This window comes from Sinocyclocheilus rhinocerous, unplaced genomic scaffold (assembly GCF_001515625.1).
Source record: "Sinocyclocheilus rhinocerous isolate Xijiao unplaced genomic scaffold, SAMN03320098_v1.1 scaffold5226, whole genome shotgun sequence".
In the NCBI taxonomy this organism is placed as follows: Eukaryota; Metazoa; Chordata; class Actinopteri; order Cypriniformes; family Cyprinidae; genus Sinocyclocheilus; species Sinocyclocheilus rhinocerous.
Window position 1 is genome coordinate 143,280 of NW_015651542.1, and position 13,545 is coordinate 156,824.

Consider the following 13,545-nt stretch of genomic DNA (forward strand, 5'->3'; position numbering starts at 1 on the left):
CTTACAGGCACTGCACAGCCTTATACCCTGCATTTCACACACTGTTCCAACTTCCCCTTCAAATAAGTTCCATAAATCTTTCTCTTCTCTATTTCATTCTTTCTAATATTCACTCTTTCTCTGTTCAGTTTTGCTTCTTGGTTGCAGATTCAGTATTAGTGTGCTTTATAGGCACTACAAAAAAACAATTACATTATAAAACATTTTTTATTTTTATGTTTTTAGTCTTTAAAAACATATCATTAAATATTACGATTTAAAATAACTTTTCTATTTGAATTTATTTTAAAATATAATTTATTCCTTAGAGAAGTTTTTCAGCATCATTATTCCAGTCTTCATTGTCACCTGATCCTTCAGAAAACATTCAAACATGCTGATTTGGCACTCAAAAAACATTTATTATTACTATCATCACTTTGTGGAAACCATAATCACTTCATCACTTTTTGTGTTTTCAGGATTCTTTGATGAATAGAACCTTTAGAAAAGCAGCATTCATTTCAAATAGAGATCTTTATACTGTAAGATTGTACAGTATATATTTAATTGTTTTAAATTAGAGTGAAACCATTACAGTGGTTGTAACAGTTATTGAGGCTAATAATAATAAATCAGAAAAACTAAAAGCATCTAAAAAGTAACTAAAAAATCTTAAAGTAGATTAATGTAAAAGAAAGACAAAAGGAGACGATGCCATTTTCTCACTGTCCCTCATATAGTGACAGGCAAAGACACAATGTGCAGCCGGTACACAGTGCTCCTTGAACCTGACCTGAGGTGTTTTATAATATATATATATATATATATTATAAAAATATATATAATATATTTCTGACACAGTGGACAGTGCTGTATTTCTTTCAAAGTCAGATATGGATTATTCCAAGTTGGAAGTCCAACTTCAAGAAGTTGGAAGTTCTAACAATACTAGTTGGTTTGAAGGCAGCACAAAAAGTCTGCCATAGTGCAGTATTTTTAGGGCCAGACAGCATTACATTTTACTTTTGTTTGGGTTTCCCAATGTGATATAACCATGCTTTGCTTGTGTTTGTAATTTGGTTTATTCTAATTGGGCTCACAGAATTACTCTGGTCACAGGGGGGCATGTGTATGTTAGTACAATTAATTGTAAAGCTATGGACCAGCTCAGCGAGGGTTCTGTTTTCTTTACTCAACTCTTCTCATTGCAGGGTTTTATAATGATATGGGGATCACTGAATTAATGTTATTGGCCTAATTCCACCCAGCATGTGTAACTTGCGGTGTTCCCATTTACTTTAAAGATATTTTTTACCGAATATTGCATGCAAGGTCTCAGTTGGATGTTTTTCCAATTTGCCTAATTTCTAATTTGTTAGTGGACGCCACACCTCGCTGCCGTAAAGGGCAGCCGGCTCAATTACTGATTCTAATATATTCAGCCAAATTCTTACAGGCATCTCTACGGGACATTATCTTTTTATGGGAGCAAAATCTTCTTGAAGGTCCAGACTCTTTCAGTGGGAGACGGCCGAAGCGATTCATCTGCATAGAGCTGGAATTTGATCTCGGAATCACAGAGTGAAACCAGGAGCTTCAAACTGTTCCAGACTCGTTGTCAATTCATTGATGTATCTGCTGAATAACGTTGGCTCTAACAGCAACCCTGTCTCCCTCTGTGCCCCTGAGAAAGACATTTTCTTCTTTTATTGACAGTTTTATTGCACACATGTTTCTGTGTACTCCGTTATAATAAGATCATAAGATTTGCCTTCTTTCTCATCCCCTTCTCTCGCTTAGGCTCACAACAGGAACGTGTTGTCTATAGATTATAGTCAAGAGAGTCGGGTCGGGAAGATATACGATGACCATCGCAAGTTTACCCTGCGGGTTCAGTACGATGACAAAGGCAGGCCTGTGCTCTGGTCTCCCAGTAAATACAATCAGGTGCGAGTAACGTACTCGAGCGAAGGTCTGGTCACCAGCATACAGAGAGGCAACTGGACCGAGCGCAGAGACTACGATAACGGACGCATCATCACACGGACCTGGGCCAATGGAAAGATCTGGAGCTACACTTTTCTGGAGAAGGTGTGTACAGTACTGCATGTGTGTGAGAGCTGCAACTACGCCTGTGTGAATCTCAAAAAAACCTGTCAAGAACATGTCTAGGTCGTATTTGACACCAAAAATGGGATGAAAGAAATCATAAATTGTTTGTTTATTCATTCATTCATTTATAATCAATGTTAATATTTTACATTTGTAAAAATAATATTTAGCATTTTTCTTAGCACAACTTGTTTTATTTAGATTTTAATTATTATTATTATTAATTCGTTCATTTATCTATTTATTTACTTGAAAATGAACATTTTACAGATGCTTTATGGTTATGAGATTTTCTGAAAGAAAATTTGATTTTGTTGTTTGTTTCTTCTTTTTTCTTGAATGTGTTCTTTTGATTTTGGGGTTTAATGTCACATTTTTTCTTGAGATTCACCAGCCAACTGGTACATGTTTAAGTCTCAATGGTCTTTCTCTTGTCTTTTTTTATTCCCCGGTTCTACTATTCAAAAACCTGTCAAGAACATGTCCAGGTCATATTTGACCCCAAAATGAGATGAAAGAAACCAGATTTTTTTTTATTTGTTTGTTTATTTATGTTACTATTTTGAAGCCTATTTATTTATTTATTTTGCATTCTAACATAATTTTTATGACAAGTGCCCTAATTATCATTACCATGGTGGGGAAAAAAAATCTCATTCTCTTAACTATAATGAAAAAATATATCAATATTAAATTTAATAATTTAAATTGTATTTTTTTAAAGTATTTAACAAGTGTTTATTTATAATTAATTGTATTGGTTTTAATTTTCAGAATTTTTTTTTTTTTACATTTTTTTCATGTACAGAAAAAATGGGAATCACAAAAAAAAAAGTGCCCGGATGCTTTATGGTTATGAAAAATTAGTTTTTTAAGCAAAACATAATTTGATTTTGTTTGTTTGTGTTTTTTTTATTTTGGGGTTTAATGTGACATGTTTTTTTATGAGATTCACCTGCCAACTGGTACATTTAAATGTAATCTAAATGGTCTCTCTCTGTCTTTTTTCCCCCGGTTCTTCTCCTTCTCTCAGTCTGTCCAGCTGTTGTTACACAGTCAGCGCCGCTATACGTTCGAGTACGATCAGACAGACTGTCTGCTGTCGGTCACCCTCCCCAGCATGGTGAGACACAGCCTGCAGACCTCTCTATCTGTGGGCTACTACCGAAACACCTACACCCCACCCGACTCGCCCACCTCCAGCTTCACGCAGGACTACGCCCACGATGGGCGCCTGCTCCAGAGTCTGTACCTGGGCACAGGCAGGCATGTGATCTACAAATACAGCCGAGTGGCCCGGCTGGCTGAGATTCTCTATGACTCAACACTTGTTACCTTCACCTACGATGAGGCAACAGGTGCTGTTAAAACCATCCACCTGATGCATGAAGGATTCGTTTGCACCATCCGCTACAGACAGACAGGTACAACATTTTGACAATGTTATCCGACAGACACTTTGACAGCTGGGTGGGCAGTGTGACCAAAATCTTGTATCACAGTGTGAGAAATTGTATATTATGGTATATCATGAGAGTTGAAAATCGAGAACTGCTTCTTATTCTTATTGTCTGACAAATGATTTTGAACCAATGTCAATCAATATCAATGTTGTTGTTGTTGTTTAATCAAAAACATACACAAATGTTACCAACCAAAGACTACTTTGGGTCAATAATTAATTTAGTTAATTCATTTAGTGAATTAATAACATACAGAAAAGTCAATGTAGTTTGATTCCTAAACAAATGACTTTAATGAGTAGATTCTGTTTTAGTGAATCAAATCGACTGGGTGTTTAGTTTTAATTAAAATGATACTATCATATGGTTAATAGAATTACAATTTTACTCAAAATATTTATTTCATAAAAGAATTATTGAAGCTGTAATCATTGAATTCTATACCATTCCCATTCTTAATTATGCTATAATTATTTTTGCTGTAAATTCAACAAAAAGTGGTGCCCTTTTTGGTTTAAATACATTAAAAAGGACATACACTAATAGCTACAATAGTACAATCTTTACCGGCTGAAACATTTCTGCCATCACATTATACATAATGTCAGCCCTAACAGAAAGCCAGGTAATTCGATTTTTTCCACATATTTAACAAGTTTTGCTATAGCCAGTAACTAGGCAAAATGGTTAGATCATTTAGCAGAGAGACAGGTAGCACCATGGCATCTTTGCGCAAATAAACAGGCGAGGTGATAATCCCATGAGACAGAGAGACAAGTAAGATGGGTGAGCGGTTGGACAGGTAAACAGGTTATACTCTTGCACCAATAAACATACAGGCTGACGTTTAATCTTCCTTTTGTCACTTCACTTGCACTCGCCTCCTGCTTGGCTGATCTAAAAGCGCTTTGAATCACAATCAGTCGTCTGACAGTGGGAGAGTTCATTCTATCTCACGCTGTGGCAAAGCTGGCTCATGTTTTACCTCAGCTCTGTGGCTTTCTGCTAACTTCTCATTCTCTCTCTATTTCTCGTATTCAGGTCCTCTGGTGAGTAGACAAATATATCGTTTCAGTGAAGAAGGACTGGTAAATGCTCGCTTCGACTACAGCTACAACAACTTCAGGGTCACCAGCATGCAAGCGATGATCAACGAAACCCCACTTCCGATTGACCTCTACCGCTACGTGGATGTGTCGGGACGAATCGAGCAGTTTGGAAAGTTCAGCGTTATCAACTACGACCTGAACCAGGTCATCACCACGCATGCAATGAAGCACACTAAAATCTTCAACCCAGACGGGCAAGTGATCGAGGTTCAGTACGAGATTCTGAAAGCCATTGCCTACTGGATGACGCTGCAGTACGACAGCATGGGACGCGTCACAAATTGCGATATTCGCATCGGCGTGGACAACAACATCACGCGGTATGCGTACGAGTATGACGCGGATGGGCAGTTGCAAACAGTCGCCATAAACGACCGGCCACAGTGGCGTTACAGCTACGACCTAAACGGAAACATCAACTTACTGAGTCACGGTAACAGTGCCCGTTTGACACCGCTACGCTACGATCTCCGCGACCGGATCACACGCCTCGGGGAGATCCAGTACCGCACTGATGAGGATGGGTTCTTGCGCCTCCGAGGCAACGTGCTCTTTGATTATGGTTCGAATGGACTTCTTTTGGGTGCCTACGACCGGGACAGCGGACAGAGGGTGTGGTACCGTTACGATGGGCTCGGGAGGAGAGTGGCCAGCCGCAGCAGTGATGGATCACAGCTGCAGTTCTTCTACGCTGATTTGACGGAACCGACACGGGTGACGCACCTTTACAACCACAGTAGTTCGGAGATCACCTCCCTCTACTACGACCTTCAGGGACACCTCATCGCAATGGAGATGAGCAGCGGCGAGGAATTCTACATAGCATGTGATAATGCCGGAACGCCTCTTGCGATTTTCAGTAGCCGTGGCCACGTGGTGAAGGAAATTCGGTACACACCCTACGGAGACGTTTACAGAGATTCCAATCCCACCTTTCCGCTCGTCTTCGGATTTCAGGGTGGCCTTTATGACTCTTTCACACGGTTGGTGCATCTCGGACGACGTGACTATGATGTGGTAGCTGGAAGATGGACGACACCCAATCATGAATTGTGGGCGGAGCTGAGTGTGAATCCCAAACCATTTAATTTGTATGCATTTAGGAACAACTATCCTCTGGGAGAGCTACAGGATGTAACCAAGTTCACAACTGGTAAGTTTTGTTTTGTGACCATTAAAGGGATAGTTCACCCAAAAATGAAAATTTTGTCATTAATTACTCACTCTCATGTCGTTCCAAAGACTTTCGTTCATGTTCAAAACACAAATTAAGATATTTTTGATGAAATCCGAGAGCTTTCCGACCGTGCATAGACAGCAACGCAACTACCACGTTCAAGGCCCAGAAAGGTAGTAAGGACATCGTTAAAATCATCCACGTGACGTCAGTGGTTCAACCTTAATTTTATGAAGCTACGAAAAAAAAAATTTGTGCGCAAAGAAAACTAAAATAACGACTTTATTCAACAATTCTTCTCTTCCGGGTTAGTCTGTGTGGTGTGTTTAGGAGAGTACCACGACGCATACGTGTGCTGCTGCTGACGCAGGAGCCGGCATTCTGACGTAGAAGCCGGATACACTGCAACTTGTTTGCAAGCAGAGAAATGCATGTGCATACGTTGTGGTACTGCCGTGAACGCACTGCAAATTCTGACATGGAAGAGAAGAAATTGAATAAAATTATTTTTGTGTTCTTTGCGCACAAAATGTATTCTCGTAGCTTCATATAATCATGGTTGAACCACTGATGTCACATTGACTATTTTAACGATGTCCTTACTACCTTTCTGGGCCTTGAATGTGGTAGTTCCGTTGCTGTCTATGGAGGGTCAGAAAGCTCTCGGATTTGACCAAAAATATCTTAATTTGTGTTCCGAAGATGAATGAAGGTCTTACGGGTTTGGAACGACATAAGGGGGAGTAATTAATGACTGAATTTTCATTTTTGTGTGAACTATCCCTTTAAATTGTCCACTTTGGATTTATTAGGCTTACTATGCTAAAGTTAGCTTTAACATAAAACAGAATAAAAATCTTCAGGGAATCTTTTCCCTAACTGGCTACACACTTCAATTTGGAGTGTCCCAACAGATTCACTTTTAGTTTGTGTTGAAATTAGAAGTAGGGGGAGTGACAGTCAGTCAGGTGAAACAAGTGCCATGCTTTTTGTTTGGCTTTGTGAGCTGTGATTGTGCTTTTATGCCAGTGACATTTCCCTAAGGTAAAATGAACAGCAGAGAAATAGCACATGGCAGAGCTGAGATTCATTAGTTAGACTAATTAGACTGATTACTAGGACAGTCTCCCTCAAGCTAACTAGGGTCAAGTGTCTTGCTCGAGGCTACGTTGGCATTACACCAAGATCTCCATAACCCAGGGTCAACTCCATTTTAGAGTGGCCCTGCTCTTTTTAACTGTTAAATTACTTGTGTACTGTTGAATGCAAAATGAGCCACGAAACAAAAAGATTTGTTTAATATGTCAATGTGTTCCATATATCACACAAAGTCTCACTGAATCCAGGGGACTCATGCTAAATGTTTTTGATCACAGTCACACTGCATTAAATGCAGTTGTCACTCTCCAACCTGTCTGTGTTCTCTGTTCTTTTATGTAGTTCACTGTTTTCTGAGACATTGCATTCACATGAGCAGAATAGTTCCTTATGTAGTTGTTTACCTTGACCAGTAAGTTTAAAACTGAACTTGACACTTTAAGGCTTTCATGTTAACACTTTTGCATCTGTTTCTGTACAGATATCAGTAGCTGGCTGCAGCTCTTTGGGTTCCAGCTTCATAATGTGGTTCCAGGGTTCCCCAAACCAAAGGTGGAGAACACAGAGCAAACGTATGAGATGATGGCCACACAGATCCGCACACAAACCTGGGATACCAGCAAGGTGAGCTGAGGTTTCCCACAGCACGGTATTTATTGCCAACACAATTATTTAGAATTCCTTTTTAGTCTAGTCTTAAAGAAATTGTTTTCTTAAAAATGATTTGTCAGCATTTGTTAAACGGAGTTAGGGCTGTCAAGTTTAAGTATGACCAAAAAGCATTTAAAAGTATTATGCTATATTCATATAATCATGCTTATGCTTTATGTTCCAACTCTTCTGAAGCCATATGATAGACATCTTCTTGACACATTCATGAAAGTGTCGGCAATGTCAGATTGGTGAACAAATCAATCAAATGAACAAATTGGTGAACAAATCAAATCTTTTTAATTAAATAATTGATTCAGGTCACAAAACCTGAATGAAATGTTCCCAAATACATTTATCTGGTTCATTTGTTGATAAACTATTCCTTTAAGAGTTAATTTAGTTCCTCAAACAACACTCATGGTAACTATTTCATAACATCTCCCCTCACCTCAGATTGTACTCGGCATCCAGTGTGACCTTCAGAAGCACTTGAAAAACTTCATTTCATTGGATCGCCTCCCCATGACGCCAGCCAATGGGAAAATCGGAGGTCGCCAAGGCCGCAGGCCAATTTTCTCCGCCCTTTCTTCGATCTTTGGCAAAGGTGTAAAATTCGCCATCTGTGATGGAGTGGTGGCGACTGAGATAATCGGCGTGGCGAGCGAGGACAGCCGTCGCGTGGCGGCCGTACTGAATGGTGCTATATACCTGCGTGGCCTCCATTTCACCGTGGAGGGGCGGGACACACACTATTTCACCAAGTTCGGCCCGCTGGAGGCAGATCTGGGAGTGGCCGGGGGCGGAGCCGGAGGCGGAGTCAGAGTGTTAGAGAACGGCGTAAACGTCTCTGTGTCCCAGATAAGTGCTATGGTAGGAGGGGAAATGCGGCGATTCGCTGACATTGTGCTCCAGCAGGGGGCGCTTAGCTTTAACATTCGTTACGGAGCAACTCCGGAAGAAGAGCGTACGCGCGTTCTAGAGGCGGCACGAATACGAGCTGTGCAGGGGGCGTGGCTGTGGGAGCAGAAGAGGGTCCTGGAGGGGGAAGGCGGAAGTTTGCCATGGACTGAGAAAGAAAAGGATGAGCTGGTTGCAGAGGGCCGTGTCTCAGGGTACGATGGGTTCTACGCTCTACCTGTTGAACAACACCCTGAGCTAGCAGACAGCCCCTTCAACATTCACCTGATCAGACATGTGGAAACTGGTCGCAGGTAACAGCGGCACCTCAGCACACCTCTACATGCCTACACGCCCCTTTATACACTCCAAGCTACCACATATCTCTTCAGCTTTTTCTAGAACCCCAACCAAACGAAGCGAGAAAGACTCTATTGCCTTTCAAATGTGACAAATGATGGTATTGTTTTTGATTTTGCATTCGTTTATGCACTCTTGGCAAGTTCGGATTCCTGTTTTTTCGGTTTCGTTAGGTAGATTTTGTTGAAAGTCTTTCTTGTTTTACAGTGGCTTAACCGTTCTTACACAAGAACAAGCCTTGCTTGCCAATCGGAGGGCGCAGAGAACGATTCACCTGTGACTGTTCTTGGCATACATTAAGGAGTCTTCATCTCTACACATGCTGATTCTCTCACTTGAGCGTGTACAGTTATCATTCAAACTGGTTATGGCATTAAATCTTGCAAACCTGAGGGGTTTCCTTGTGAGCTCTGTGTTAAACGTTTCTCTCTAAATTTTCAGTCGATCTGCATTCCAGGATTTACATAGATGGCTTTCAGAGCCCTCGGAAGTTTGAATGACCTTCCAGAAACCAGGCATTTCAGCGGAGCTCTAAGAACTGTCATATCGCAACAGCTTTCTGGAGTCCTTGAGAAGTATCTGACTCAAAACTGTCACAAACCTTAACCCCTGGGCTGCAAGAGATTCACAGTGTTTGGAGTCTTGGCAAGAGCTCGCCACCATCTTGTGTTGTTTCTGCTTAATCAGTGTTGACGAAGCTGAGAGAATTACGCCGCTGCTGTGGAAGACAAATTTGTTCTTTTTTGCTAAAACTGTACAGTTAAACTCTTTTTTTTTTTTTTTCAAATGTAGAAATCAAAAGAATATTATGTATGTGGAAATTGTGCCTTCCTGGTCTGCTAGAAACGATCACACGAAACGGGCTTAGACATATCGTACATACTCAACTTCAGTATTCGTCACATGCCTTAGTTGTATGCAATTATTATTATTTTTATTTTTTTGTTATTTATTTATTTATTTATTTATTTTTGGCGGGGAGGGGTTTGGCTAGCGGGAGCCAAAAACATGAATGCTAATATGCCTGCGAGGTGAATTCTTGTAAACAGACCCCAGGATATAAACATGTCCCAGTTTACAGTTAATATGCTGCTCTTTTTTATTTGTTCTCATGTGATTTCACTCTTTTCTGTTGCTTTCGCTTTTGCTGTACACTTAATGTGAAACTCACATCACGTGTTGGTCATTTCGGTTTCTAAACGAGTGTCAAAGCTCCAACGTTTTGGATTTTTCCAGTACTTTGACAGGTCCTTTTGCTTTTTTCTGATCCCTCTCGAAACTAGTTGGAGGCCTGAGGAGGAAGATACGTAGGGAAATGAAAGAATCACCTACTGAAGAACAGTATTTTTGTCTTTTCCAAAATATTAAAGTCTGCAGCACTGTGGGTAGACGTTCTGTGTGTAGGACTCTTGATATGGACTTGTATATCATTAATGGACTATTGTAGACTGTTTATAGATACTGGACTATTTATACATCACACTCAAGAGAATTAGGAGTAAATGTATTTTCTTGTGAATTCTGTGGATATGCTGTACCATCAAGCTTTGTAATCTTAATCTGAGATATATATTTGCACTGAATATAAGGTGAAGAGATAAATGCATTAGACTGAATTTTTAGAGTGTGCAAATATGAACAGATTCGTGTGAGAGGTGCTCTGAAGGCACGTTACGTTTCCAACATTTTGCAGATGTTCATTTCAATCGAAGTATGATAATGTTGCACAAAGAAAAAAATTGTGGCGGAAATATTTTTCTTTTGGTCTTAGTTTGCATCTTTGTCATAATCACAATCATTGCTGAAGTGAAAAAGGAATATGTAACTTTTTTCCCGTGATCGAATCATCTTCCTCTCTCAAAAGTACTAAAAAACTTCAGTGTCCTCTCCTTGGCCAAACAAGTTCCTGTGGTGTATATTTGGCGGATAGGCTTTATGTACACAGTTTGTTAAACATGCCTATTTAAAAACAAAAGTACTTTGGGCAGTGGCCTTTTTATAAATAAAACCGCAAATGTAACCCGTTCTTCTGTGTGCGAGAGTATTTGCGCAAGGACGGCTGAAGCACTTGTGTGATTTCCTTTATATGCATTATCTGCACCTTTTTTTCCTCTCGTTTGTTTCTCAAACCGGCAGAGCTTTCAAACACTGAAGAAATCATTTTTTATATCAGTTTACAGAATCATAAAGCATTCTTCTGCTAATATTTTTGGGAAGAAAAAGTATATTATGCATATTATTTTGTTGGTTATATTTTTAACATCAAAAGGGCTCTAAATTTCCTTACACGCAAGACCAATTTGTTTTTAACATTAATGTGATGGTATTATTGCAGGAATTGTGACGCTCAATGAAGTTTAATGAGAAAATGTGAGCACAAAACAGTTGTTTCCTGTTTTACAAAACAAGTAAAAAAGTCTAAAACAAGTTCTACACAGAAACACTTGGTTAGCAAACCCTCATTACTAGACTGAAAACAAGAGAGCAATCAAGCTAAGAAAAGATTTGACATTTAGTTCAAGGCCTACTTCTCTCATGGGTTCATTGTCTCTGTAGTGATCTGTAACTGGCTGTATCTGCGTTGCTGATACTATCTGAGGTGAGGATTACCAAATGTATAGCCAACATGAGATTATTCATGAACAAAAATAAATTGAAGGAAAAATCGAAAATTAAAGTCTACATAAAAATTTAAGTATACAGTGTGTAATGTAACAGGGGGTGGCCAATTATTTAAAGTGCCCCTATTAATGGATTTTTGAAAATTACTCTTCATGCAGTGTGTAACAGCTCTAAAGTGAATGAAAACATCCTGCAAAATTTAAAATCTGAAAGTGCACCGTGTATAAAGTTATTGTCTCTCAAAAGAGTCGACTCTGAATCACTGAAACGAGTCGTTTTTAAAACGAATTCCAGGCCGTTTCATGTTGATGTCAACATGAAACATTAGCATATTGCCCGCCCACTTGTTGGTCTTTTCCGTTGGTTTGAATGAAAATGCTAATTCATTCTTGGCCACTAGGTGCAGTTGTTGGAGCGTAAAAAATAGCTGTTTCCCCGGTAACGCTGTAAACAAAGCAGCACTGCGCTAACAAACGCTGCTTTATCAGGCATCACAGGCATGATGAAATGAAAATGAGACCAATCGGACCAATCACCGCAGATTAGCTTCATGCAAAGGAGGGGTTTGGAAAAACGAATCGTTTGGGAGTCATTGAGCAAGTAAGGTAAAAATAAATGCATATTATATAAGACAATGAAAGTGTTTTTTGACCTTGCACACGTCAACCTGTTGTTGGGGACTCCCAAAACCAAAATATGAACCTTTTATTACCCATAATAGGGGCACTTTAATATATACTAGATTATTTGCAGCTACTTCTGTATTCATTTGATTATAAATGTAGCAGCCATATTGCTTAAATATACTTTTCAACATTTTTACAGCATTTACTACATTTCCACAATTTACCCGCTTGGGTTAAAGGGTTAGTTCACCCAAAAATAAAAATTAGGCTGTGTTTTACTCACCCCCGATGCATCCTAGGTGTATATGACTTTCTTCTTTCAGACAAATCCAGTCGGAGTTATATTAAAAATTGTCTTTGATCTTTCAAGCTCTATCGTTGTACTCAGCGGGTGTTGCATTCCTTCAGTTCAAATGACGTGAAATAAAAAGCACCTTTCCACAAAAAAAAGTCTCTCACACGGCTCCGGGGGGTGAACAAAGACCTCCTGTAGCGAATCGATGCGTTCTTGTAAGAAAAATATCCATATTCAAAACATAATAATCACTTGAATCTAGCTTGCCGCACACCCACATAACACATGCTTGACTGTGCCCATTCACATCTCAGCTCTCTGGGATGCAGTGAAGTGGGTCAGTTTGCTGGAGTGCAGATATGTCACTCTCAGCGTGCAGTTTCGCCATGGCTCTTTGGATAGAGTGGATTAAATTAATTGAATATAAGCAGATCAAGCCAGTCAGCCTAATTTTTATTTTTGGCTGAACTAACCCTTTAAGAGACCCCAGAGAAGATACTCTTGCGCACATTTACAGCATGTAGAAACTGTTCTAATGTATTTGTTTTGGCTTGTGTGTTATTATTTAGCTCTGTTTACAGGATACAAAAGAGGAACAGAGATGCCTTGGTCTGGAAACTTGAAGGCAGCAATAAGGTTGCCGACGTTCCTAAAGAGCCTTTCCTTCATCCCAGGAGCCACCTGGAGAGAGAGAGAAAAGAATTTCTCAAAAACATTCTTCCTAAACTCTTAAAAGTTAAGGCATATCGTTTTTTTTGTTTTTTTTTTAAGTGTACAATTTAATAGTGATTATAATGATGGCGTAAAATGAACACGCTTGTGGTGCTTCCATTTCTGTTGAGTCAGTGTAATCTTTTCTTTTTATATATATATTTGTGTGGTATTTTGCTCGTGTGGCTGATGCTGATCAGTTACAGGAAGCACAATGAAGGCAGATAAAATGAAGAAAATGTAAAGCTTATCCACAAGCAATACCTGTTTAAAACAGGGTTTAAAGAGGCCATTCTAATGTTATAAGAAGCTTGATCATTAATTAGAGTGGATGATTGGATTTCAGTCTAAACTGTTTTGGGTTATGAACCAAAATGCAAATGTTTCTCAGCATCTGGGGGGGGGGGGGTTTAAAAGTTTCAACTTTTTCAATTTTCTT

General features: G+C 39.5%; 2 protein-coding genes across 2 annotated transcripts in view; one reads left to right on the top strand and one right to left on the bottom strand.

Annotated features, from left to right (window-relative positions):
• The window catches only part of LOC107713050 (teneurin-1-like), a 122,459-nt gene extending 113,337 nt beyond the window's left edge, over positions 1–9,122 (top strand). The window contains exons 27-31 of the mRNA XM_016518468.1: positions 1,783–2,073; positions 3,128–3,518; positions 4,599–5,819; positions 7,423–7,565; positions 8,049–9,122. Of these exons, the coding sequence (XP_016373954.1) occupies positions 1,783–2,073; positions 3,128–3,518; positions 4,599–5,819; positions 7,423–7,565; positions 8,049–8,810 (2,808 nt within the window). The 3' untranslated portion in view covers positions 8,811–9,122. The remainder of the gene's footprint in view (positions 1–1,782; positions 2,074–3,127; positions 3,519–4,598; positions 5,820–7,422; positions 7,566–8,048) is intronic.
• Positions 9,123–12,891: 3,769 nt separating this feature from the next.
• Positions 12,892–13,545, bottom strand: part of LOC107713049 (SH2 domain-containing protein 1A-like) — a 3,885-nt gene continuing 3,231 nt past the window's right edge. The window contains exon 4 of the mRNA XM_016518467.1: positions 12,892–13,076. Coding sequence (XP_016373953.1) covers positions 12,957–13,076 — 120 coding nt within the window. The 3' untranslated portion in view covers positions 12,892–12,956. The remainder of the gene's footprint in view (positions 13,077–13,545) is intronic.